This window comes from Didymella exigua, assembly GCF_010094145.1.
Source record: "Didymella exigua CBS 183.55 unplaced genomic scaffold M421scaffold_2, whole genome shotgun sequence".
In the NCBI taxonomy this organism is placed as follows: domain Eukaryota; kingdom Fungi; phylum Ascomycota; class Dothideomycetes; order Pleosporales; family Didymellaceae; genus Didymella; species Didymella exigua.
The window spans coordinates 386,646-409,184 of record NW_022984776.1 but is presented as its reverse complement, the minus strand read 5'-3'; the positions used below and the strand labels follow the sequence as shown (position 1 = coordinate 409,184).

Below are 22,539 nucleotides of genomic sequence, written 5' to 3'. Positions count from 1 at the left end.
TTGCAGCAGCTGGTTACTCCACTGAACTTTGCGAAGAAGCTTATGACAGTCAGAATGGGGATGAGAGGCGAGCTGCTGCGTTACTTCAGGCCCGCCTTCTGCGTCCAGATGATAACGATAAGGACATAGCGCGGGAGCTCGCAGATCTCACCATTGCGGGTGAAGCAGAACAACCATCAGAAGATGACCCTTGGGAGACCGAGATGTCATCATTGGAAGCCATCTACGACAAGCTCTTCACACGATCATCACCAAATATTTGTCGTGTTGAGCTTGACATCAAGCAGCAAGGGAAACGCCTCATCCTGCAGGCCAGGAAACCGTTTGGCCCTTACCCTGCTGTTGTACCCATCGTCACGTTCGAGGCAGCTATCCCCGCGTATATTCGCCTAAGCATTATCCGGAAGGCGCTTCTACACGCCGAGGAGAACTTTATTGGCATGCCCATGATATACGACGTCATCGATTGGGTGCAGCAGAATGCAGGCGAGATCTTCAAAAACCCTGGCCGCTTAGCCGATGTTTCGTCCGGGCTCGCTGCAGCAGATCATTCAGTGGAGTCGCAGGCGAAAAGCAAAAAGAGGAAAGACAGAGGCCGTAGGCCGGTTGACTGGAAGCCTGCAACACCTGCCAGCCAACAAGTCCTTGCTGAATGGCATGCTAAGCAAGAGATGCCTGCACAACAGAAAATGATGAGTGCTCGACAATCACTACCGGCTTGGAAGCTGAGAGACGACATCGTCCGAACTGTGAACAGGAGCAGTGTTACCATCATTTCTGGTGAAACTGGATCCGGCAAATCGACACAATCTGTGCAATTCGTTTTGGACGATCTGATACAGAGACAGCTCGGTGCTGTTGCAAACATCATCTGCACTCAGCCGCGAAGAATCTCAGCGCTTGGTCTTGCTGATCGAGTTGCTGACGAAAGATGTGCCCGAGTCGGTGATGAGATTGGTTACACCATTCGTGGCGAGTCGAAGCAGAAGCCGGGCGTGACCAAGATTACATTCGTTACAACTGGTGTTCTCCTCCGTCGCCTTCAAACCTCTGGTGGAGGGGCCGAAGACATCGTTGCCGCTCTCGCCGATGTGAGTCATATTGTTGTTGACGAGGTTCACGAACGTAGTCTCGACACCGACTTCCTTCTTGTCCTCCTTCGTCAGATACTGCGTACTCGAAGAGATCTCAAGGTCATCTTGATGAGTGCTACTCTAGACGCCGATGTCTTCGAGGCTTACTTCAAGGAGGTCGGCCCAGTAGGTCGTGTTGAGATCGCCGGTCGCACGCACCCCGTGACAGACTACTATGTCGACGATGTCATGCATTTCACAGGTTTCAGAGGCTATGCTGGCGAAGATGACGACGCTCAAGATAAGTCGTTTTCTGCGAGTCTTCGCAGTATTGGCTTTGGCATCAACTACGATCTCATCGCGGAAACCGTTCGCCACATTGACCGCCAGCTCGGAGACAAAGACGGCGGCATCCTGATCTTCCTACCCGGTACCATGGAAATCGACCGAACATTGCGAGCCTTGGAACACTTCCCAAACCTCCATGCACTCCCATTACACGCCTCGCTCATGCCCGCCGAGCAGAAACGTGTCTTCCCCTTACCTCCATCCGGAAAGAGGAAGGTCGTTGTGGCAACCAACGTTGCAGAAACGTCCATTACTATCGAAGACATTGTGGCAGTCATTGATACTGGCCGTGTCAAGGAGACGAGCTATGATCCGCAGAACAATATGGTCCGCCTTGTGGAGACGTGGGCTTCGAGAGCAGCTTGTAAGCAGCGGCGTGGTCGTGCAGGTCGTGTACGACCTGGTGACTGCTACAAGCTGTACACGCGCAACGCTGAGGCCAGGATGCTGGAGCGTCCCGATCCTGAGATAAGGCGCGTACCTCTGGAGCAAATGTGCCTTTCCATCAAAGCTATGGGAGTGAAGGATGTCTCTGGTTTCCTTGCCTCCGCTCTTACGCCGCCTGAAAGCACTGCCGTTGAAGGTGCCGTTAACCTGCTTTCGCAGATGGGCGCCATCACCGACAATGAGCTTACTGCGCTTGGTCGTCACATGTCTATGATCCCTGCCGATCTGCGCTTGAGCAAGCTGCTTGTCTATGGCGCAACATTTGGCTGTCTCGAGGCTGCTCTCACAATTGCATCGGTATTGACAGCTCGAAGTCCCTTCATCTCGCCGAGAGAAAGAGACCAGGACACTAGGCACGAGTTCGACCGCCTCCGCGCGTCATTCTCAGCAAATCAAGGCGATTTGCTAGTTGACCTTCGCGCCTACGAGCAATGGTCCGCCTTCCGCAACAAAGGCGTCTCCACTCGAGACCTAAAATTCTGGTGCCAGGATAACAAGCTCAACCTCCAGACTATGTTCGACATCCAATCCAACCGGTCTCAGTACCTATCTTCGCTAAAGGAAATCTCCTTCATCCCCTACACCTACTCGTCGAACGCTCCTACAATACACGGCCTCTACAACGCGCAGAACGCCAACGACGCCCTCCTCCGCGCCCTCATCGCCGGCTCCTTCGCTCCGCAAATCGCACGTATCCAGCTTCCGGACAAAAAGTTCGCGGCTGGTATTGCTGGAGCCGTGGAACTGGATCCTGAAGCGAGGGAGATCAAGTACTTCAACCAAGACAATGGGCGCGTCTTTGTGCACCCTAGCTCGACCCTCTTTTCTAGCCAGACGTTCCCGAGTAACGCTAGTTTCGTCGCGTACTTCAACAAGATGGCGACGAGCAAGGTCTTTGTACGCGATATCACACCATTCAACAGCTATTCTCTGCTCATGTTTGCCGGGCGCATTCAAGTCGATACGCTCGGCAGGGGCTTGGTGGTTGATGAGTGGATAAGATTGAGGGGATGGGCGAGGATTGGAGTCCTGGTTAGCAGGCTGAGGGGCATGTTAGATCAGGTGCTTGAGAAGATGGTCAAGGAGCCGGGGAAGCCTATGGGAGAGCGGGAGAGGGATGTTGTGCGGGTCGTGCAGAGGTTGATCGAGAGGGACGGGTTGGATGCGTGAGTTTAGCAAGCGACTGGATGGTTGAATCGAGTGTAAGATGTGCGCTTGTGGCACAAGTGTGAGATGTGTGTGGGTATGAGCATTAGGTGAATGCACCCGACAAATGAGCTGTCTCTCACCTTGCCACAGATATTGCAGCCCTGATCACAGATACAAGCATACTTGACGAAAATCAGCCACGACAGCAGATGTCTTTCTCAAGGTCGTAGTCCATGAATGTCTCCGTCCATTTTGGCCCTTTGTTCAGTCCAAGACATTCCCTTCACTCCATCCGTCTCTTTCAGCGACATCATTGTTCGCTTCTTTGTGCCTTACAATACAGAATCAATCCTCACCGCGATATCCACGATCGCCCAGCGCCAAAGCATAGGTCGGCGACTACAGAACTACAGGCCTATACTCCAGCATCCTCGTCCGACCAGGTCCCGCATAACCATGTCCTATGGCCGCTACTCAAGATTGACCCGAAAAGCACTCGAGTGCACAGTAACAAATTACAACCACATCCACGGTCCCCCCTAGCTCGCGCACCCGCTCACGCACCCAAACCCACAGCACCTCTTCCATCCCCCCTGCAGCCCACCAGCTCACCAAACCCTCAGCGGGCGCCTTCACACAACCACGAACCCCTACTTGCACTTTAGAGGCGCGTTCAGAACTCAGCCTACGCCGCTCCCGCATCAAGCTGAGAACATACCTCACGAGCACCCGATGGGAACCGAAGTTCGAGGACCTCGACCTCCCCTCGCCAGCGCGCTGGCTCATCGAGCAACTCGGCACGCATAATGGCGACATCGCAGCGCTCTCACGGCCGCCGCGTGTAACGTGGGACTCGGACTTGCGGATGCTTTCGAAGCGAGCACGCAGGCGCGCGAGGCCGAGTGGGTCGAGCTAGGCTGTGGCTAACCACCCGGAAGAGGTGATGGATCGCGAATTTGGTGTGCTGCCCGGTGAGGTATGGGCGGGCGAGGCAGACAGGGATTGGCGAGCTAACGGGGATGTTGTGCGCAGGCTGACGGGGGATGGGAGTGTTTTGGTGGCTATGTTTGATGGGAAGGAGGTGGACGGGGGTGGCGAGGTATCGCGAAGAGTAATTTCAGAGGCGGAGATACGGAGGTTGTTATGCGGTGGATGGTGGAAGATTCGTAGGCGTGGGAGAGGAGAGTTATGGATTCGCGGTGTGTGGACGTGGTTCGCAGAGTGTTGGAGTGGGAGGTTGTGTAGTCATCGAAGCGTCGCGAGGCAGCTGTCTGCTTTAATCTGAATGTCGAAGTAGAAGCCCACATCCAGTTTCAAACCTACATTAGTCGTATTATCCATCCCAGCCCGATAAACAGGCTTTGAAGCCCAAACACCATTGATAATCTCTCATTGTCCTATCCTAACCTCCTCTACTCAAGCACGCCATGCACCACCTCTAATTTCCGCCTCACTCCATCCTCTTCCCTCCACATACGCCGCCTCCGGCTTCGTCAACCTAATACTACTCCTCTGCAACTCCCTCGTGACCAAAATACTCCTCAGACTCTGCCCTTCCTCCGACTTTTCCAACCCATCGCTCACTCTCGAGCTTCCACGGCTGCCGGACTCCTTGACCATCTCCTTGCAGCGCTCCAAATGCCGCAAGCAGATCGCTATCAGCGGCACGCAGAGAAGGAGAAGCATGATAGCGGACACGATGCCGATTATCGCCAGAGGTGACCAGCCGTCGCTGGTAGAGCGGGCTGCGGGCGTGGCGAGGAGGGATGTTGGCGATGACATTATCGTGCACTTTTAGATAGTACTTTAATATTTCAAAGGCGATGCGATGATGCGGCTTTTTGGATCCCCAGCTTTTGGAGGGTAGTTGCGTTTCAGGCTTTGCGATGTTGGGAGCTACGAATGGACGGAGAAATAGCTGCTTGCGTGGACTGAGTAGGCAAAAGATGATGGCAGTAACGACTGTGATGCTTCAAGATGTGAAGCTCGCGAGCACGCGTGATGCGAAACACGATCAATGCGGAGAATGGCAGAAAGTAAGACGAGGATGTGTGCTCAAGAGTAGCGTGAACGATAGAGGGTAAACGATGCTTTGTCTTAAGAACCATCAAAAATGAACACCATCCCACTTTCCCAGTGCGGCTACACTTTCGCGAAGGGCGACCCGAAGTCTTCTAGCGTTGTCCTGGACTTGTGATGTCGCGCGAGGAGAAGTCGTGGTTGGTGGCCGCTAAAGTAGGCGGGCGTTTGGGGGTGGCCAATCAGAGCGCTCAATGGCCAGTGTCAGCTTCATCTTACGCCACCCTTGTAATGTTCGAAAAGCAATGTTTCTGGAGTCCAAAAGAGCCGTCCAATGATGATGTGGAGTTCCTGAATCTTTGTGGTTTTGTCCTGGGGCTCTGGGCCGTCGCGGCGATGTCAGTGGAGCGGACCTGACCGAACCAAACGCTTCATCTAAGCCAAGCGGAGACTAGCAACGAAGTGCCTCGCTGAGCTGACCGCTTCTTCGTAGATCATTCTAGTGAGTCCATCCTTGTTGCTATCTGCTGGTGCTCTGACGTTCGCTTGACGACCAGGCGTGGAGGCCAGCGATAGGGGACGACAGGATCCGCGGCCCTTTTCGAATTGGTGCGTACCTCAGATGTAGTAATCGGACGCGGTGGCACGAGTCGGCATTTCTGAGGTTACCATCTGGAACTGCCGGATGTTCACAGTCTCTGATACAGATGCAATTGCATCCGCATATTCTCCAACTCAATAGGATACTCCAATCGGTCATCCAGCCTGAACCACCTGCTATCATCCTCCTGCACCTTCTCCCAGCTCCTTACTTCATCTTTCGCCTTACCGCCCGATGTGTCCGCCAACAGAGTGTGATCTAGCAGCCAATGCATCGGGTAATTCTTATCCGCTCCATTCACACTGACGGTGGAATAGCTCCCTGGACTATCGACAACGAGCAGCATGGCGCCCGAAGAGAGGCTCTCGGTCATGCGGAGGAGAAATTGCTGGGTTAGAGACATGGATGCGGAGTACAGTTCATTCAGCGTGAACATTAGCGTGACGAGATCTGCGTGTTCCAGGGCGGCGGCGAGGGTTGCGGAGTCCATTGTCAGGACGTCGTGTTGGTGGAAAGTTGTTTTGAATGCCGACGGTTCGGCCAGCGGACGATTCGCTGCTTTGACGGCGGCGGATGCGTATTTCGACAGTGGAGGCGGTGTGGTGATGTGCTGGGTGAGCTGGTCGACCACATTTCCCCAGGCCGCGCTATCGACAGCCACGACTTCCATGTCTTTTGGCTGGCCCTCTCTCTGCTCTTCGTGGGTGTCGGAGATGAGTTTGTGGAGTCCGCCGAGAGTTCCGATTTCAGCTCCTGCGCCGCCGCCGAGACATACGACTTTCCAGCTCTTGCTTGAGCTTTCTGAGGATTCTGATGTCTCGTCTGCTTGTGTTTGCACGAGATCTAATGACTCTCTCATGCGCCATAGTAGACCCAAATAGCCCAATGCACGACTTGGACTCCACCGCGCCGCATACGCCTCGAGGTAGTCTTCTCTTCCAAAAGCGTCTTTGAAGTTGCGATCGAACAAGTGCCCCTTAACTTCCTGTAGAAGCGGTTGGATATCTGTTTCTAGTCTATCCCTAAACGAGTTTCTGAAGAGGTTGAGAATGAGCTGTTGGGTTTCTGGTGGTATTCTCGTTTCGAAGCTTTTCTCTTCAACAACCTTAGGTTGCTGCTCTCTGACTGGTTTTGATTTGCCCTGTTTCCCTTTGGTGTTCCTTATGCCAGCAACTCTGGACTTCTGTGGCGCTGGCATGTTTATTGCGATTCGAACGGTTGAGCGGAGAGAACGCCGCGTGAAGTTTCGACACACTGGGGTGAAGGCTTTAGCGAGATGTTGTGATTGGCTGGGAGCCAAGTGTGGGGTGTAACTGGCCAGAGTCCGTAAACTGCGCGGACTACGATGTCCGCGAATTTGCTTAATATATCGGGAGTCACAACTCACATCTGAACATAGCTGAACCGACATCTCCACGTTCCAGTCTCGAAAGCTCAAGAAGATACATACACAGCCACCATGCGTCTCCCATATGTCAAAGAAGAGGACCTGACCTCAGAAGCGGACAAGGCCGTACTCGAGCGCGTCAAGCAACGTCGAGGAGAGAAGGGCTTGATTGCGCTTGACCGAACTTTGCTTCACTCACCTCCGGTTGCCGATGGATGGTAAGTTATAACACCCACCAGCTTCGTTGGCGTTAGTATTGGTTACTGACATAAACATAGGAACTCCTTCTTGGGCGCCATTCGTACCAAGACCTCATTGCCAACTTCGGTCCGTGAGACAGCTATTGCTCGTGTCGCAGTCTTAAACAAAGCATGGTACGAGTGGGAGTCACACAGCCCTATCCTCCGTGCTGCTGACGGTATAACTTCTGAGCATGTCGATGCTGTTTTGCACTCTCTTCCTCGCCAGGTGCACAAGGGCATCCAAGACGACAAGCATGCCGCTTTGCTTTCGTATACAGATGCCATGACGTTGGATGTCAATGTACCGGATGAGATCTTTGCGGCGCTGAAGAAGCACTTCAGCGATCAAGAAGTGGTGGAGGTCACATCAACGGTTGCGGCGTACAATTGTGTAAGCAGGTTCCTCGTAGCGCTGGACGTCGGGGAGAAGAATTTGCAGAAAGAGCCGGAGAAAGAGTGGGAATTGTAGCGAAGATGGTGAAATTAGAGATATCGCCAGTCGCCTTTTTGATAGAAGTTCTTCGTCGCTGCCGTGATCAAGCTGCCTACTAATGGTGAACTGTCAACGCCTTGAAAACTCAGTGCAGCCTGACTCATGGTGATGGGGCCTTGAAGGTCGTTTTATGGAAATAGTCACGGGACATGTTCAGTATCTCCGCACATCCAATAAGCTGAAGCAATGTGTGATGATGTATGGTTGGTGAGTGACCTCGCGGCACTGCAGAACGCGCTATCGCCCAGATGGGCAAGCGCGTTTTGCTCAGAATTCGCGACTCCAAGGCTCAGAGCAGCACTGCTCGCGCCAACACCCTCACACCCACCACGATGCTTTGCGCCATTTCCGGAGAAGCTCCACGGGAACCCGTTGCGTCGCGCAAGAGCGGCAATGTCTTCGAAAAGCGCCTGATCGAGGCGCACATTGCCGAAAACCACACAGACCCTGTCACTGGCGAAGACCTCTCAGTCGAGGATCTGGTTGAGCTCAAGTCGCCGCAAGTCGTCAGCCCCCGACCGCCGAACCTCACATCCATTCCTGCACTTCTCAGCGCCTTCCAGAACGAGTGGGACGCCATCGTACTCGAGACACATACCCTCAAGCAGCAACTGGCGCAGACACGACAGGAGCTCAGCACGGCGCTGTACCAGAACGATGCTGCGACGCGCGTGGTTGCGCGACTGACGCGCGAGAGAGACGAGGCACGAGAGGCGCTCTCGAACGTCACCGTCAGCGGTGGCCGCAATGGCGATGCTATGCAGGTCGATGGCCAGGCGCTGCCTGAGGAGCTTGCCGCCAAGGTTGACGAGACACAACAACAGTAAGTATACTATCACAACCCCCACGAAGCAATTCTGACGTGACACAGGCTCTTTGCGACGCGCCGAAAGCGACCCGTCCCCGAGGGCTGGGCTACCGGCGCGGACATCTCCACATTCGATGTTGCCTCCTCGAGCAAGCCTCTCTACCCTGGAAGTAGCGCTGTCTCTGTCGACGAGTCTGGCGATATGGCACTGTTCGGCGGCGCGGATGGCGTTGCAGGCGTATACTCGATCTCGCAGGAGAAGGTGGTGCAGGTGCTCAAGGCAGGCAGCCCAGTCACAGCTACGACGTGGTGGGGCTCGCGCGCAGTCGTCGCGACTGCTGCTGGTACCGTGAAGATCTTCGAGAACGGCAACGAAATTGCGCAGCTTGGCTCGCACGCAGGCGCCGTCACATCACTCTCTCTTCATCCTAGCGGCTCTATCCTGGCTTCTGGAGCCGCGGACAAGCGCGTCGCATACTACGACCTCGCGACATTCAAGACGGTCTCCCAGATCTACACCGAAGCCGATATCACTGCATCCTCCTTCCACGTCGATGGTCTGCTCCTCTTCGTCGGCAGCTCGGACGGCAAGATCCGCATCTTCGACGTCAAGACCGGCGCCTCTATGGCCGAGCTCGACAGTGGCGCCCCAATTGCGGCCATTTCCTTCTCTGAGAACGGCACTTGGTTCGCAGTCGCTCAAAAGGGGTCGAGTCAGGTCTCCATCTGGGACATCAGGAAACAGAACGTTATCAAGGTCCTTGAAGCTGGCAGCCCTGTTGAGAACGTCAAGTGGGACTACACAGGCCAGTTCCTGGCGGCAGCTGGGTCGGGCAGCATTTCAGTCCAGCAGTACACCAAGGCATCGAAGAGCTGGTCCGAGCCCGTACGAAAAGCGGTACCTGCGAAGGATGTTGCTTGGGGTGCGAACGCAGGAAGCTTAGTCGCACTGACTTCAGAAGGTGGGCTAAGCATCTTGAGCTCTGCATGAGGGAGACGATCGTAGCACTCTGCAAGGAGAAGACGCAGCATACAACCTGCAAGCGGGCCACCAGGAGAAGCGCAGCGACTGGGGAAGCATGAGGTGGGGATGATGTAAGATTGGTCTTGGATCTATGGCATAACGCCCAAAAGCTCGGGATAAGTTGCACTCAGAGGTGGCATATCATTTCGAATAGGCCTATAGGAGGTGCCGCGGCGCCTGGAGCAATGCAACACAGTTGGCCCTTCTGTATATAATTGGGCAATACATCCTTCAAATACTTGACTTGCATTAGCACATCTTCGTAAATAGAAAATGAGACGGATGCAGTAGCTCGCAGAACATGCTCTGATGGGAATGAAGAATCTCACAGGAAGGCCAGGAAATGTCTGTTCTGTAGATCTATGATGTGGTGTGCTTTGTTCACGAGATGTGGTGACCGTGAAGAGGTGGCGTTTGGTTCGCCGAGAGGCATGGTCGCAACCTCCACGGATTGACGTCTGACCCCAGGACCTGCGCTCACTTCACCACTCGGCACTCTCCAGGCTCGCCACCTCGCACGCCGCTTCTGCCTGGCCACCGCCGCAAAAACATCGACCTTTTCTCGCCCGACTGCGTCATCGGCTATGGACAACCACTTGCGCTTTGGGTATGAGCACAGACAGAAGGTGTGTGACAAAGTGGAGCGGGCGGCAATGCACGCAGCGGGTTTGGGCTAATAAAGACGCGCAGCGCTCGCATGACACGATGGAGCGTAACGCTGGGTCTGCATGGAGCTTCGAAAGCCTCACGCCCTTCACCCGCCTCGGTGTTCCCCGCGAGCACTCAGTATCACGCCCGCACGAGGCCTCTCACGCAAACCGCCACGGCTCTCCCTCAAACCCGAACTTTTACGTCGCAGGGCACCGAGCGAGAACACCCGACCCCGCTGCTATGCGAGCACGGTACGCTGCCTCCCGAGAGCCTGCAGCCCGAGCAAACGACCGCACTCCTTCAGCTGGCCCCGCGGACCGCAGTGCAGGAGGGCGCTCCCCGTACTTGGGTCAGCCCGCACAGAACATGGAGCACGAACAAGCGTTGCGGTTCGAGGGCGACGGCTTCGACATGAGGAGGCCCGTGGGCTGGCAGAACAGAGCCGGAGGGGCGGATCGGGCTGGGGAGAGACACATGGTCGAAATCAGTGACGGCGAGGATGATGAGCTCATTCTCGTAGACGACGACGAAGACGAGGACCGAGACGATATTGCGGCATACAACGCCCAGACGGAGCAAGAACAGCGCAACTCCGAGGACATCGTTGACCTGACGGAGGAGGACGATGTACCATCATTTTACAACTGGGAACCACGGAACGACCGACAAGCACACAGCCCACGACCACTTCTGCCAGCTTCTGGGCGCCCTCCAAATAACGACACCCCTCGACTGCCCCGAGGCATGGCTGGTATTATCAACCTAGACAACGGAGAAGAAGCGTGGACAGTGGACGATGAGCCGGTCATTGTCGAGCCTTCGTCGCCAGACATCCAGTTCGTATCAGAGCGACGTCTCGATCCCCCACCCCGCCGCAACGACTCAGATGGGGATGACGTGCAGTTCGTCCAGGAGCGGCCGTTGACAGAACAAGAGAGAAGGGCACGACAGCATGCAGCACGACACGCCGAGCTCGACCGGGTTATAGCAGTACTTGGAGAAACGCACAACGACCGCTACAGCTTTGCCCACCTACGAGGAGAAATTGACCGCGCCAACGCCCACATCCATCACCTTGCTGAAAACATGCGACATGGCGGTCCACAGCCTCCACCTCGATTTCGCCGTGGCAATCACATCCGAATGGGTGTAGCAGGTGGAGGAGGGGGTGGGATCTTTGTCGCGCCAAACTTGAATTTCGGCATGGTTGGCTTCGATTTAGGATATGGCGGAGCTCGACCAGAGCCGCCGCCACCAACGTACGAAGCGCCTCCACCGGCACTAGTGGGTTTCACAAGGAGCCCAGAGGAGAACGATGTACTGGTCTGTCCAAACTGCGACAGCGAGCTGTGCAAGGGCGATGATGATGTTAAGAAGCAGGTTTGGATCGCCAAGCAGTGCGGTCACGTAGGGCCCCTAATATCTTGGGTATTTGAAGGTGCACAACTGACACATGGCAGATCTACTGTGGCGAATGCACGGCGAACCGCTCCGCAAAGGGCTCCGCAAAGGGCAAAGAGAAACAAGCTCTGCCCAAAACCCGGCCGTTCAAGGCATGCGTTGTCGAAGGCTGCGGTAAGAAGGTCTCGAGCTCGAAGGCTATGTTCCAGGTCTTCATGCTGTAGAGGACACAACATCTTTCCTTTCTCTACTTTGACGACTCTCTCATACGACATAACTATACCATCTGGGTTTTGGCGTTTGTAGCATTTTGCATAGCATGGTGTTTTACCAGGCGGCCCCTGGCGAGATATGGCTAGCGTAGCATCAGAAGGCGTCTATAAGTCCTTGTTGGGGTTGCGCGAGGGGCGTGGGATGGACTTATCAATTGGCGGACAAGCAACGATCTGTTAGATGTGTATGTACATATGCTGGCACACGGTTCAGTCAATCCCAGCTTTCTAAGCTCCCCTTACACAACACGTATTGAGATTACAACTCACCGCTCGTCTCAAGGTTTCTACGCATAAACTGATCCACGTTGTCGAAGAGCGCAAGGGCATCACATTTTACATCATCCGGGTATATCGGTGTTAAACTCACTCGGCTAATCCTGCCCACCTCTGTCTAGGGACAGCCTCGGTCAGCAACAAATCTACCCCCAAGCCTCAGGCATCCCAGCTGCAACCACAACAACAACAACACTAGACCCCAGCAACCACTGTTGTTCTTCACGCCATAATGCCGCCAGAAGAAGCCTCCGTAACCTCACCACGGAACCAGCGCCCCGCAGAATCCCGCCCCGCGTCCTCACCCCTCAAGCACACGTACCTGCTTGCCTACAACGCTGTGTCTGCTGCACTATGGGTTGGCGTGCTTTACAAGACTGTAACAATTGGCACCCATGAAGTTCAAGCTGCGCGGAAAGCGGGCAGCTTCTTCGGCCGCAACGACTTGCAGAGCGCGGCTGCTGGGCTGGCTAGTGGGAGGGTGTATGCAGAGCTCGAGGAGCATACACGGTTGGTGCAGAGTCTTGCTGGACTGGAGGTGCTTCACAGCTTATTCGGTGCGTTGCATCTTATCTTTATCCTGTGTCTCTTATCCTGCTCCCATCGGATTGAATGCAAAACGCTTCGAGATCAGATTGCTAACTCAACCCAGGCATCGTCCGCGCCCCCCTCCTCACAACCCTCATGCAAGTAGCATCCCGCTTCCTCCTCGTCTGGGGCATCGCGTACAACTTTCCTGCCACCACGCAGCACTCCCCCGCCTACAGTACGATGCTGCTCGCCTGGTCGTTCACCGAAGTCGTGCGCTACAGCTACTTCGTCTTCACCCTGAGCGGTCTCAGGGTTCCCTCTCCCCTCTCCTTCCTACGCTACAACACCTTCACAGTCCTGTATCCGCTCGGCATCGCTAGCGAATGCTGGCTCGTTTACCAATCTATTCCTGCTGCGCAGAATCTCGATGAGAGGATCCCGTATGTCTTGTTGGCTATTCTGGCATTCTATGTGCCGGGCAGTTATGTCCTGTTTACGCATATGGTCAAGCAGCGCAGGAGGATTGCGAGGCAGGCGTCACCAGCCCGCAGTGGGCTGGGGTACGATCAGGCGAGCGAGGATAGGATTATGAAGAAGATGCGGATGGCGAAGTACAAGCAGGCGATGGAGCTTCAGAATGCCGGCGCGGCGAAGAAGTAGGGCATGGTGTGGTGCTGAGTGTATGTGTATGTGTATGATAGCTATGTATATAACTGAGAAGCGTACCAGGTGACTGGGTCAGCAGATATGAGCCCGAAGCTCGGGATCAAATGACCTCTTAAGCTCTGCATCCGACCCCACGACAAGTGCAAAACAAGCTCTCGTCCACCAAACACAGCAGAACTCCCATTCCTGCGCTCAACATCGAGCAGACGCCTCGACGTCCAAAGTTCAACCGCTTGAGACTTCATCAGCAAACCCTCACGAGAGCCATCGTGACTTCCCTCCGCTCTTGTCAATTCTTGGAAACCACGCCGTTGAAAATTGGTAAGCGAGCGCATCTCGGATCGGGGGCAGCGGTGTTGGGAACTTCACCTCACCGGGCCGAGATACATCCAATCGGGAGCTGTAGCTGACGTCGACTACGCATCCGGAGCAGAACATCGACGTCTGATTCCTCCACAACTTCCCCAGCATTCCGCGGCCCGCGCCTCAACACAAGTGTTGCCTCCATACGGGTACAGCTCCGGGACCACAGGCATCTGACATTGTACAAAGCGCAGGTTGACCCCGCCATGTAACCTGTTTGGCCTCCACGCTGCACCGCTGCCAAGACATTGCCGTCCGCCTTCATGACGACCGGAATTGCGGGGAGCGAGGCTTGGTGCCTCGCAAGAAGCCTCTAACACCTTAGTATACATGAGCGCCCGTGCTGCTGACTTGCAGGTTACCTATGTCCGACCGTATCAGCACTCAGGCCTACAAGGTGAAATATAAAGCCTACTGCATCCCCGTCGATCAAGTCGAACTTATACTTGTGTGCTACAGTTGAGCATCACAATATGATCGGCAAAGGTTTCATTCTTCTTGGGGCGGCGCTACCTGCGCTGGCTACGGAGGTTGTCAAGAGGCAGTCCGGCGGCGCTTCAATTGATGATTGCCCGGGGTACACTGCGAGCAATGTGCAAGACGATGGCGGCAGGGTTACTGCTGACCTCGCACTTGCTGGCGAGGCCTGCAATATCTACAGTAACGATCTAACTAATCTCAAGCTGGAGGTCGAGTACCAAACCGGTGAGTTTGTTATTGACAGTACGTTACGGATTTGCTAACAGCCTGTATAGAGAATAGATTGCACGTCAAGATCTACGACGCTGCTGAGCAAGTCTTCCAAATTCAGGAATCTGTCTGGCCTCGACCTAAGAGTGACGACGGCTTTGAGCCTGCAGATTCCGCTCTTGTCTTCTCGCATACCGAGAATCCGTTTTCCTTTGCCATCACTCGAATGGATACCAATGAGACTCTTTTCGATACTTCGGCAGCGAGTCTTATCTTTGAGTCGCAGTATCTCCGCCTCAGGACAAGTCTGCCAGAGTTGCCAAACCTCTACGGTCTTGGAGAATCTACTGACGATTTCCACCTGAACATTACGAACTACACTCGCACTGTAAGCTATTAATGATACCCTGACCCGAGCGCGGTAGACTGACTTGGATAGCTGTGGAACCGTGATGCTTACGGTACTCCAACGGGATCCAACCTGTACGGATCTCACCCAGTTTATTTCGACCACCGCGGCGAGAACGGCACCCATGGTGTCTTCCTCGCTAGCTCTCAGGGTATGGACATCAAGATTGACGATACCGATGGTCAATTTCTTGAGTACAGCACTCTGGGAGGTATCATCGACCTGTACTTCTTAGCCGGTCCTTCGCCCAAGGAGGTCGCTGTTCAGTACTCTGCGTTGACTGGAACTGCTGCCATGATGCCTTACTGGGGTTTCGGATTCCAACAGTGCAAGTACGGGTACCGTGATGTGTGGGAGGTCGCTGAGGTCGTGGCCAACTATACGCAAGCCGACATCCCGTTGGAGGTTATGTGGACTGATATTGACTACATGGAGCTTCGCCGCTTGTTCACTCTGGACCCGGAGCGCTACCCTTTGGAGTTGGTCCGCGATATGGTCTCCTACCTCCATGAGCGTCAGCAACACTACATTGTCATGGTCAACTCCGCTGTCTGGGCGGGCGATAATGATGTATACAACGAAGGTGTTGCGCAGAACGTCTGGCAGGTTCGCGAAAACGGTAGCGAATACCGCGGAGCCGTCTGGCCTGGCCCAACTGTTTTTCCCGACTGGTTCCACCCTAACACTCAGAACTACTGGAACAGCCAGTTTGAGCAGTTCTTCGACCCTGCCACCGGTATTGACATCGATGGGCTCTGGAATGACATGAACGAGCCCGCCAATTTCTGTCCCTACCCCTGCTCCGACCCCATGGCCTACTCCGAAGAGTCCAAGAACCCTCCTGAGCCACCAGCAGTTCGTCCTGGCGGCCCCGGTCGCGTTATCCCTGGCTTCCCTGCCAGCTTGCAGCCGGGCTCCACCAATGCTTCCAAGCGTGCGCTCCAGTCCCGCGAGCTCAACGAGAAGTTGTCGATACCTAAGCGCTCTCTGACTGGTCGTCAGTCCAACCAGACTACACAGCGCCTTGGTCTGCCTGGCCGCGATCTCATCAACCCTGGCTATGAGATCCAGAATGCTGCCGGATCTATCAGTAACAAGACCATGGACACTGACATCCGCAACTACGACGGCTCGTACCACTACGACACCCACAACTTCTGGGGCTCGCTTATGTCCATCGCCTCGAGGGAGTCGATGTTGCGGCGCCGCCCTGAGCGCCGTCCTTTCCTGATCACCCGATCTACAGTAAGTACACCGTCTTTCGAATATGCCCACCGCTAATTTGCGACCAGTTTGTCGGTCTCGGCAAGTATGTAGGCAAATGGCTCGGTGATAACGTCAGCACCTGGGAGCAATACCGCTTCAGCATCGGTGGCATCCTAAACTTCGCCTCCATCTACCAGATGCCTATGGTCGGGCCCGACATCTGCGGGTTCGCCGGCAACACAACTGAGACTCTGTGCGCCCGTTGGGCCACGCTCGGCGCCTTCTACCCCTTCATGCGTAATCACGCGGGCGACACATCGATCTTCCAGGAGTTCTACCGCTGGCCGCTTACGCAGTCCGCAGCCCGCAAGACCATCGCCGTCCGCTACCGACTGCTTGACTACATCTACACGGCGTTCTACCGTCAGTCAACCACTGGCCTACCGCTGTTGAATCCTCTATTCTTCCACTATCCGCAGGACGCCAACACGTTCACCATTGAATATCAATTCTTCTACGGCGACGACATCCTCGTCAGCCCCGTGCTCGAGGAGAACAGCACAAGCGTCAGCATCTACCTGCCCAACGGCACCTTCTACGACTGGTGGACCCTCGAGCAGATCCAGGGCACGGGGAGCTGGATCAACATCACCGACGTGGGCTTCGACAGTATCCCACTGCACATCCGGGGCGGTGCAATCCTGCCCCTGCGCGCAGAGAGCGCGAACACAACCACGGAGTTGCGCAAGCAAGATTTCGTGATCTGGATTGCGCCGAACAGCACAGGCCAGGCGTCTGGCACTCTGTACCTCGATGACGGAGACAGCATTGAGCAGGATGGCGTGAGCGAGATTGAGTTCTTGTACGATAACGGCGAGTTCAAGATGACCGGAGGCTTTGGCTACGAGACAGATGTGCAGGTCAAGAATATCACGCTGCTGGGCGCCGACGGACAGCAGACGCTGCAGGGCCCTGTGCCGCTGACGGGTGAGTACAGCGTGAGGTTCAACAGCACGGGCGGGAACTACACGGGTGGAGGCAGCCCGCCGCAGTCCGAGGGCGCGGCGACGAAAAATAGCGTCGGTACACTTGCAGGTGTGATTGCTGTTGCCGCATGGCTGGCGCTGTAGAACGTCCGTGCAGAGCGAGCGGCGCAGCTGGGGGATGTAAAGAGGTAGATAGAGTGTTGGTACTCGAAGTGGGCCGCACTATAGCTCAACGATCCGCCGTTAAATTTTCCACCCCTGACCGCTTTCTGTCCGTGCCCTGTATCTGCAGATTCAGCACTCAGTCTCCACCTTCTGCGCTCTCGAAATTCTGTTTCTCGTGGATTAAGACTCGACGTTATAAAAAAATTTCATGAAGTATGATCATCAACCAATCAGCAATCGCCCTCTTGGCTTAGTGGTAAAGCGTATCACTAGTACCCAACTCCCCCTCACAGTGGGAGACCTGGATTGCAAATGATAAGATCGCTAGTTCGATTCTGGCAGAGGGCAATCAGCGTTTGTTTCCTGGTGTGAACGTCTGTACAATTAACCTTTGGCGTTGTGGCGGAGTGGTTATCGCGCAAGACTAGAAATCTTGTTCCTTCGGGAGCGTAGGTTCGAATCCTGCCAACGTCGAATTTTTGGCGGATTAAGCGTCCCAAGCATGGCAGAGGTGTTGTGGTAGTAGATGTGGTCGGTGTGGTGCGGGTGTGAGAGGCTCGCGGATGAGTGCTTGTGTTTTTTGGTGTGGGAGGATCCATATCACTACGGTGATATGCAAGCTGGGAATACGAATGGAAGAAGTTATATTGTTGCATTTGTTGCTGGGGCACAGTGTGATGCAAGATAAGCGATATCAAGTGCTGGATTACCTGCATCGCCTCGAGTAGTGCTGAGCGATAATGTTCGTTTTGGGTAACGGCACGATCACAGACAAGCATGCCGGAATGTTTCTGTGCCTGATTGTATTGATGTAGAGTGTTGCTGTTGTGTGAATATCACCGTCGACGAAGATTCGTTGCTTCCCCTATTCACTCGTGCCTGCCCACGCGCAAACTGGGCATATGCGTCAATTCTGTAAAGTACTGCCATTGCAAAGTCGCTGAGCAGACTCACCTCGGCCCTCTACGGCCATGCTTCGCAATCAAGCTCCTCGACTCGCCGCAGAGCCAAATATGTGGCCCAGCCTCTCCGTCCTCGAGGCCATGCTGATTGATGGCATGTTCAATTTGGCGGGCGCGCGCACGATTCGAGCTTAAAGTCGTGATGCCCTCTGCCCAGCCATAGAAGAAGATCGATGTATTCAGCCGACTCATCTCGCCTTGCAGTTTGCATGCTGCGGTGGGTAGTCGCTCAGTAATCGTGTCGATATCACTCGGCACAATGCGTATAGGCAGTGTGAAGCCGGTCGGGACTGGATGGTTCGACATGGAAGCCCACTCTGCGACCAGATCCTCAGACGAACGGCCTTCACAGTCGCCTTGGCCGATGAGCAGCTGGCATCTTCGCTTCTCTTCGTCAGTGGCGAGGGTGTCAACAATCAGGTTCATCTGCTCAGCCGCTTCTTCCGTGCAAACCATGGAGTGTGAGCCAATGGCGGGATACAGCTGGGTCGGTAGTAGGTTCTCGCCAGCTTCTTCCTTTATCTGAGCTTGGACCTCGCCGGGGTACCAGTCGAGGATGGGGCAGGGCTTGTGTGAGATGTCAGACACCAGCGCCAGTAGGATAGTGCAGTCTATGTTGAGCGTATCCGAGAGCGCGCGAGTTCTGTCTACCAGCAGATCATTCAAGACGGCCTGCAACGGTTGCGGTGGTGGTACGTCTGCAGCACACTGCACGATCGCACCAGTCGCCCTGATTTTCGCAATGATTGCGTCCACGTCTTTCATCTTTCCAGCCACAATGCGTGTAAGCACAAGGCGCACTTTCGGTGGGCGCCCTTGTACAGGATTGGCTCGTGCAGCTCGCGCAAGCTCACGGGCGTTTCTGACAACGTCAACCTGGTCCTCGTCATCTTCATCCTCCCAGTCGGTCGATCGCGCATCAGGCATGTCGTTGTCTGAGTCTGAGTCGTTGACCCAGCCCAACTTCGCAAGATCGAAGATGATCCGTTTCTCGGACACAGTTGACACGCGTATCCACTCTCTGCCCTCGTCCGCAACGATGTCGACTAGGGCTGCCGTCTTGCATTTTCCTACACCTCCTCTCCCAAGACTTAGACCCTTCAACGTGCGTTTCCCCGCCGGCGCTTTGTGTCGATCCCAGAAATAGTACTTGCGAAACGCTTGCAGTCCGCGCGATCGTTTGGCAGCGCCCCACAAGGCCTCGTAGTAAGTTAGATTCGAGGACACAATAAAGTGGCGGACCTTCTCTTCAGTTTTGCCAGAGTTGACGATCTTCTTGAGAAATGCAAGTTCGTTCTTGAAGTCATTGCGCAGATTGCGATATTCAACCGGATGCTGGACCTTGGTGATCTTCTGGCGTTCGATAACTGCCTCGATGTATGTCCCTACCTCCTCGTATAATGTTGTGCAACGGTTGATGAGACTCTGGACGGTAGCTTCAAGGTCCTCGTCGTTGGTGCTGGTGCCGGCCGTGTTAAGATTGCTGACGCTCGTCGAATCCTCGAGGTCCAAGCTGCTGAAATCTGATGATATTGAATCGGCCATCGTAAAACGTAGTGACTGGAGATGGCTCCCGGGATTTCAAAATGGCCAAACAATAGCCCGAGCGGGGACTGCAAGTAAGCGCGTATCGCTCAAGGTAAACTGGTATTGCGAGGAAAGTGAATGTTCCGATTTGCAAGAGCCATCAGGTCGTTCGAGTCACACCGAATTGGAAGGTTCGATGACGTTCTTCCTTCACCCACAGTCTGCTATTGCCTGCTCTAACACACAGTCCTGGCGTTAATATCGCGCTGAATGGAGTACAACGAGTTTTTAGTTATTGGCGAAGGGGGTCGCGTGCACATTGAGGTCACTGCCACATTTGTGGCCCGTGCACGATGCGCTTCGAGCATCTTCGCGGCAACTTTTGGCGGGGTTGGTTGCCGCGATTTACCAACCACAGCTCGCAGCGTCAGACCCCAGAGCACCCCACACTATACCATGCCGTACCTGAAGGCCAGTACGGAGTGGTACGAGCAGTCATCGCTGCTGCTGAAGGCAAGGCCGACAAGTGTACGCCTTCCATCACAGTCGACAAGAGTTTCAGGAGCTTACTCGAAGTAGACACGCATTACATCCAAATACACCGTCTTGAAGCCCTCAGCCTCGAAGATAAAGAAGCGCGAAAAGTACGCCGCCAAGCAGGCAGCGAAGCCGGCAGACACCTCACGCACATCGTCGCCGCCGCCGCAATCGAACCCCACAGGTGTCACAGCCACTTTCGTTTTGAAGACATACGACCCCGTGTCCGGCACATGTTTGCAGTATGAAACAACAAAAGGCGCCGAAGTAGGGCGACTAATCAACAGTCTGGGAAGGTTAGGGAGGGAAATGGCGGGGCTGCCGGAGGCCATTGACGACCTGAGCGCACCGCAAGATGCTAGTGTTGCGACGCCAAATGTTGACGAGCAGGAGGATATCAAGACTGGTGGTGTGCCGGTGCCAGCAGCGGCAGGAACAGGAGGCGGAAAAAAGAAGAAGAAGGGCAAGAAATAAGCGTGGGCCAAGGTATCCTTACCAGAACACGCTTCGAGGCTGCGGTCTAGCGGATGTGCGCTTCGTAAGCTACGTAGCCTGATTGCCAGCTCGGTCAAGGACGTGTGATGACGGAGGACGGAGACACAGAGAAGGAGTTAGAATCCGCTCAAATGCTCTGATCATAGCGCGGCACAAGTGGAGAGAAATACCTTGGGTCAGCGAAACCGCCAAAGACAGCAGACCACTGAAGAAAGAAGCTTAAAGTTGCAATTCTGCGACAGTTTTACACTTTCTGGATTATCTGTACCATGGGCCTTCTTGCTGACCGTCTAGTGACCCGATCAGTTGATTCACCAACCTGAACTCCCAACCTCCCGAACGCTCCCAGCGAACGTCTTTCGCCCTTATCACCACGTCTTACTTGACAAGTACCCAATCTTCTTCTTCGATCTTCTCTTCTTCTCCACTGACAGCGATGACTTCCCAATCAGCCTCCTCGATCTTGACTCCAGCCTTCTTAGCGCGGCGTAGGAAGTTATCCATCTGGGACGAAGTCTTCTTGAGCGTCACGTCGGTTGGGCGACCTCCCCTGGTCTGTAGAGTGTCCATGACGGTTGGTGGATGGAGCAGCTTCTCGGGCTGTTCGCGGGGTGGTGTTGTGGATTGCATGTCGTTCGTACTGAAAGGTCCTGCGTACATATATGAAGTCTGACAGTGTCTCGAGTTCTGCCTAGGTGCGTGGACGTGGTGGGTGGCTGTGAGAGGCTGAAGAGGCGTGCAAGGCCTGAGGTGAATGGTTGACTAAGTAAAGGTGCGTGGGAGTGAATGACATTAGTCTTTCGAATTTCGCAACTGTAAAGTGAGAGAAGTCGTCAGCCAGTCTGAAATTCATTATAGCATGATTGTATTCGAATAGTATGGGTAGCAGCTCTGTCGAAATGCATTACGACTCCAACTACTTCCTACACAAGAACAAAACGGTAATCCAAAACTGGAGCGATATCGATACAACTAGGAAACAGCCTTGACACTATGTCCAATCCTGAGATTTGAGACCCTTAAAACTTAGAAGTCACTTTACCCATCATCCAACGGACGGCATGGCATCTTGGCGTACTATTCACTGGTCGGGTAGCCACGAAAGTCAACAGAAACTGGCAATATGTAAGTAAATAAAGGCTCGTAGAACTTCAAACAATGACAGTTGATCAGAGCATCGTTGATTAGGTATAGGGTTCACTTGATCTAGACCGTGCATCGCCCTGCAGAACCATGGTGTGGCGTAGCTCCAGGTACCCGGGGCGATGACATGCAACGGGCATGCCGATTGCTTCAGCGTTCAGAGCATCTGGAACGATCTCAGACTGTGCGTGTAAGATTTCATGCCGGCGGTAAGGCTGCTGACGTGCATTGGACTCGCAGAAACCTTTTCAGACGGGCACCTAGCTGTAGCGTGAGGGTTGATCAGCACTGCCACAGTAGCTCCTCTACAAGACCCTCAATCTTCCCACAGCATGTCCACAGGATCGCCGAGAACGATTGATCTGAAAGCAAGGATAGCCAGCATTTGAGTGAGCACCCAAGTGGCGATTCCCGGATGTGGGGTGCAGGGTGAGCTCTTGCTTCCTCAGTCTTCGTCTCGTGGACACGTGGTGAACAATACGGCGTTTGCCCGCATGCATCAGACTTCGGTAACGAATCGATGCGCCCTGCATAGCAGTGAAGGAATGTCGAAAATGCCAGACAGACGTCATTCAATGCTGTGCACGGCACGCTACTGCCGTCGGCACGTTAGCGTCGCGCTAAGCACGGTGTCAAATCCGAAAGTGTGGCTGCAACGCGTCCCACGC

General features: G+C 54.5%; 9 protein-coding genes and 2 non-coding genes across 11 annotated transcripts; 8 read left to right on the top strand and 3 right to left on the bottom strand.

The window, feature by feature from the left end:
* Positions 1-5,725: 5,725 nt before the first annotated feature.
* M421DRAFT_14466 (uncharacterized protein) lies at positions 5,726-6,769 on the bottom strand (the record flags this gene model as incomplete). Its single annotated transcript, XM_033587520.1, has 1 exon — positions 5,726-6,769. A coding segment is annotated over one exon (1,044 nt), but the record flags the coding sequence as incomplete, so codon positions are not given.
* A 220-nt stretch (positions 6,770-6,989) lies between these two features.
* M421DRAFT_415636 (uncharacterized protein) lies at positions 6,990-7,943 on the top strand. The gene is made up of 2 exons (XM_033590778.1): positions 6,990-7,242; positions 7,303-7,943. Exons 1-2 carry the CDS (start codon positions 7,097-7,099, stop codon positions 7,733-7,735), a joined length of 579 nt encoding a protein of 192 aa, XP_033453539.1. The 5' UTR covers positions 6,990-7,096; the 3' UTR covers positions 7,736-7,943.
* A 123-nt stretch (positions 7,944-8,066) lies between these two features.
* Positions 8,067-9,886, top strand: M421DRAFT_415635 (Prp19-domain-containing protein). The gene is made up of 2 exons (XM_033590777.1): positions 8,067-8,582; positions 8,631-9,886. The coding sequence occupies exons 1-2, from the start codon at positions 8,092-8,094 to the stop codon at positions 9,556-9,558; spliced, it is 1,419 nt and encodes a 472-aa protein (XP_033453538.1). The 5' UTR covers positions 8,067-8,091; the 3' UTR covers positions 9,559-9,886.
* A 410-nt stretch (positions 9,887-10,296) lies between these two features.
* M421DRAFT_712 (uncharacterized protein) lies at positions 10,297-11,867 on the top strand (the record flags this gene model as incomplete). The annotated part of the gene is made up of 2 exons (XM_033596767.1): positions 10,297-11,649; positions 11,703-11,867. The coding sequence occupies 2 exons, from the start codon at positions 10,297-10,299 to the stop codon at positions 11,865-11,867; spliced, it is 1,518 nt and encodes a 505-aa protein (XP_033453537.1).
* A 496-nt stretch (positions 11,868-12,363) lies between these two features.
* Positions 12,364-13,504, top strand: M421DRAFT_415634 (PTPLA-domain-containing protein). Its single transcript, XM_033590776.1, has 2 exons — positions 12,364-12,748; positions 12,844-13,504. Exons 1-2 carry the CDS (start codon positions 12,424-12,426, stop codon positions 13,380-13,382), a joined length of 864 nt encoding a protein of 287 aa, XP_033453536.1. The 5' UTR covers positions 12,364-12,423; the 3' UTR covers positions 13,383-13,504.
* Positions 13,505-13,974: 470 nt separating this feature from the next.
* M421DRAFT_193545 (glycoside hydrolase family 31 protein) lies at positions 13,975-17,321 on the top strand. The gene is made up of 4 exons (XM_033588026.1): positions 13,975-14,456; positions 14,507-14,829; positions 14,881-16,095; positions 16,143-17,321. The coding sequence occupies exons 1-4, from the start codon at positions 14,225-14,227 to the stop codon at positions 17,184-17,186; spliced, it is 2,814 nt and encodes a 937-aa protein (XP_033453535.1). The 5' UTR covers positions 13,975-14,224; the 3' UTR covers positions 17,187-17,321.
* Positions 17,322-17,432: 111 nt separating this feature from the next.
* M421DRAFT_415630 (uncharacterized protein) lies at positions 17,433-17,832 on the bottom strand. The gene has a single exon (XM_033590775.1). It carries the CDS (start codon positions 17,804-17,806, stop codon positions 17,495-17,497), a length of 312 nt encoding a protein of 103 aa, XP_033453534.1. The 5' UTR covers positions 17,807-17,832; the 3' UTR covers positions 17,433-17,494.
* On the top strand, positions 17,447-17,555 carry M421DRAFT_t11. The gene has a single exon. It is a non-coding gene; the product is annotated as a tRNA-Thr (tRNA).
* On the top strand, positions 17,601-17,681 carry M421DRAFT_t12. Its single transcript has one exon. It is a non-coding gene; the product is annotated as a tRNA-Ser (tRNA).
* A 24-nt stretch (positions 17,833-17,856) lies between the features above and the next one.
* Positions 17,857-19,972, bottom strand: M421DRAFT_415629 (uncharacterized protein). The gene has a single exon (XM_033590774.1). It carries the CDS (start codon positions 19,712-19,714, stop codon positions 18,158-18,160), a length of 1,557 nt encoding a protein of 518 aa, XP_033453533.1. The 5' UTR covers positions 19,715-19,972; the 3' UTR covers positions 17,857-18,157.
* Positions 19,973-20,152: 180 nt separating this feature from the next.
* M421DRAFT_708 (uncharacterized protein) lies at positions 20,153-20,707 on the top strand (the record flags this gene model as incomplete). The annotated part of the gene is made up of 2 exons (XM_033596735.1): positions 20,153-20,224; positions 20,276-20,707. The coding sequence occupies 2 exons, from the start codon at positions 20,153-20,155 to the stop codon at positions 20,705-20,707; spliced, it is 504 nt and encodes a 167-aa protein (XP_033453532.1).
* Between the last annotated feature and the right edge of the window lie 1,832 nt (positions 20,708-22,539).

Bases quoted from the DNA above. Each gene is read 5' to 3' on its own strand.
- M421DRAFT_415635 (XM_033590777.1), top strand. From the start codon at position 8,092: ATGCTTTGCGCCATTTCCGGAGAAGCTCCACGGGAACCCGTTGCGTCG. The intron at 8,583-8,630 runs GTAAGTATACTA...GACGTGACACAG, and splicing joins GTTGACGAGACACAACAACA to GCTCTTTGCGACGCGCCGAA.
- M421DRAFT_193545 (XM_033588026.1), top strand. From the start codon at position 14,225: ATGATCGGCAAAGGTTTCATTCTTCTTGGGGCGGCGCTACCTGCGCTG. The intron at 14,830-14,880 runs GTAAGCTATTAA...TGACTTGGATAG, and splicing joins TTACGAACTACACTCGCACT to CTGTGGAACCGTGATGCTTA. The intron at 16,096-16,142 runs GTAAGTACACCG...ATTTGCGACCAG, and splicing joins TCCTGATCACCCGATCTACA to TTTGTCGGTCTCGGCAAGTA.
- M421DRAFT_415629 (XM_033590774.1), bottom strand. From the start codon at position 19,714: ATGGCCGATTCAATATCATCAGATTTCAGCAGCTTGGACCTCGAGGAT.
- M421DRAFT_415630 (XM_033590775.1), bottom strand. From the start codon at position 17,806: ATGGATCCTCCCACACCAAAAAACACAAGCACTCATCCGCGAGCCTCT.
- M421DRAFT_415634 (XM_033590776.1), top strand. From the start codon at position 12,424: ATGCCGCCAGAAGAAGCCTCCGTAACCTCACCACGGAACCAGCGCCCC. The intron at 12,749-12,843 runs GTGCGTTGCATC...AACTCAACCCAG, and splicing joins GGTGCTTCACAGCTTATTCG to GCATCGTCCGCGCCCCCCTC.
- M421DRAFT_415636 (XM_033590778.1), top strand. From the start codon at position 7,097: ATGCGTCTCCCATATGTCAAAGAAGAGGACCTGACCTCAGAAGCGGAC. The intron at 7,243-7,302 runs GTAAGTTATAAC...ACATAAACATAG, and splicing joins CCTCCGGTTGCCGATGGATG to GAACTCCTTCTTGGGCGCCA.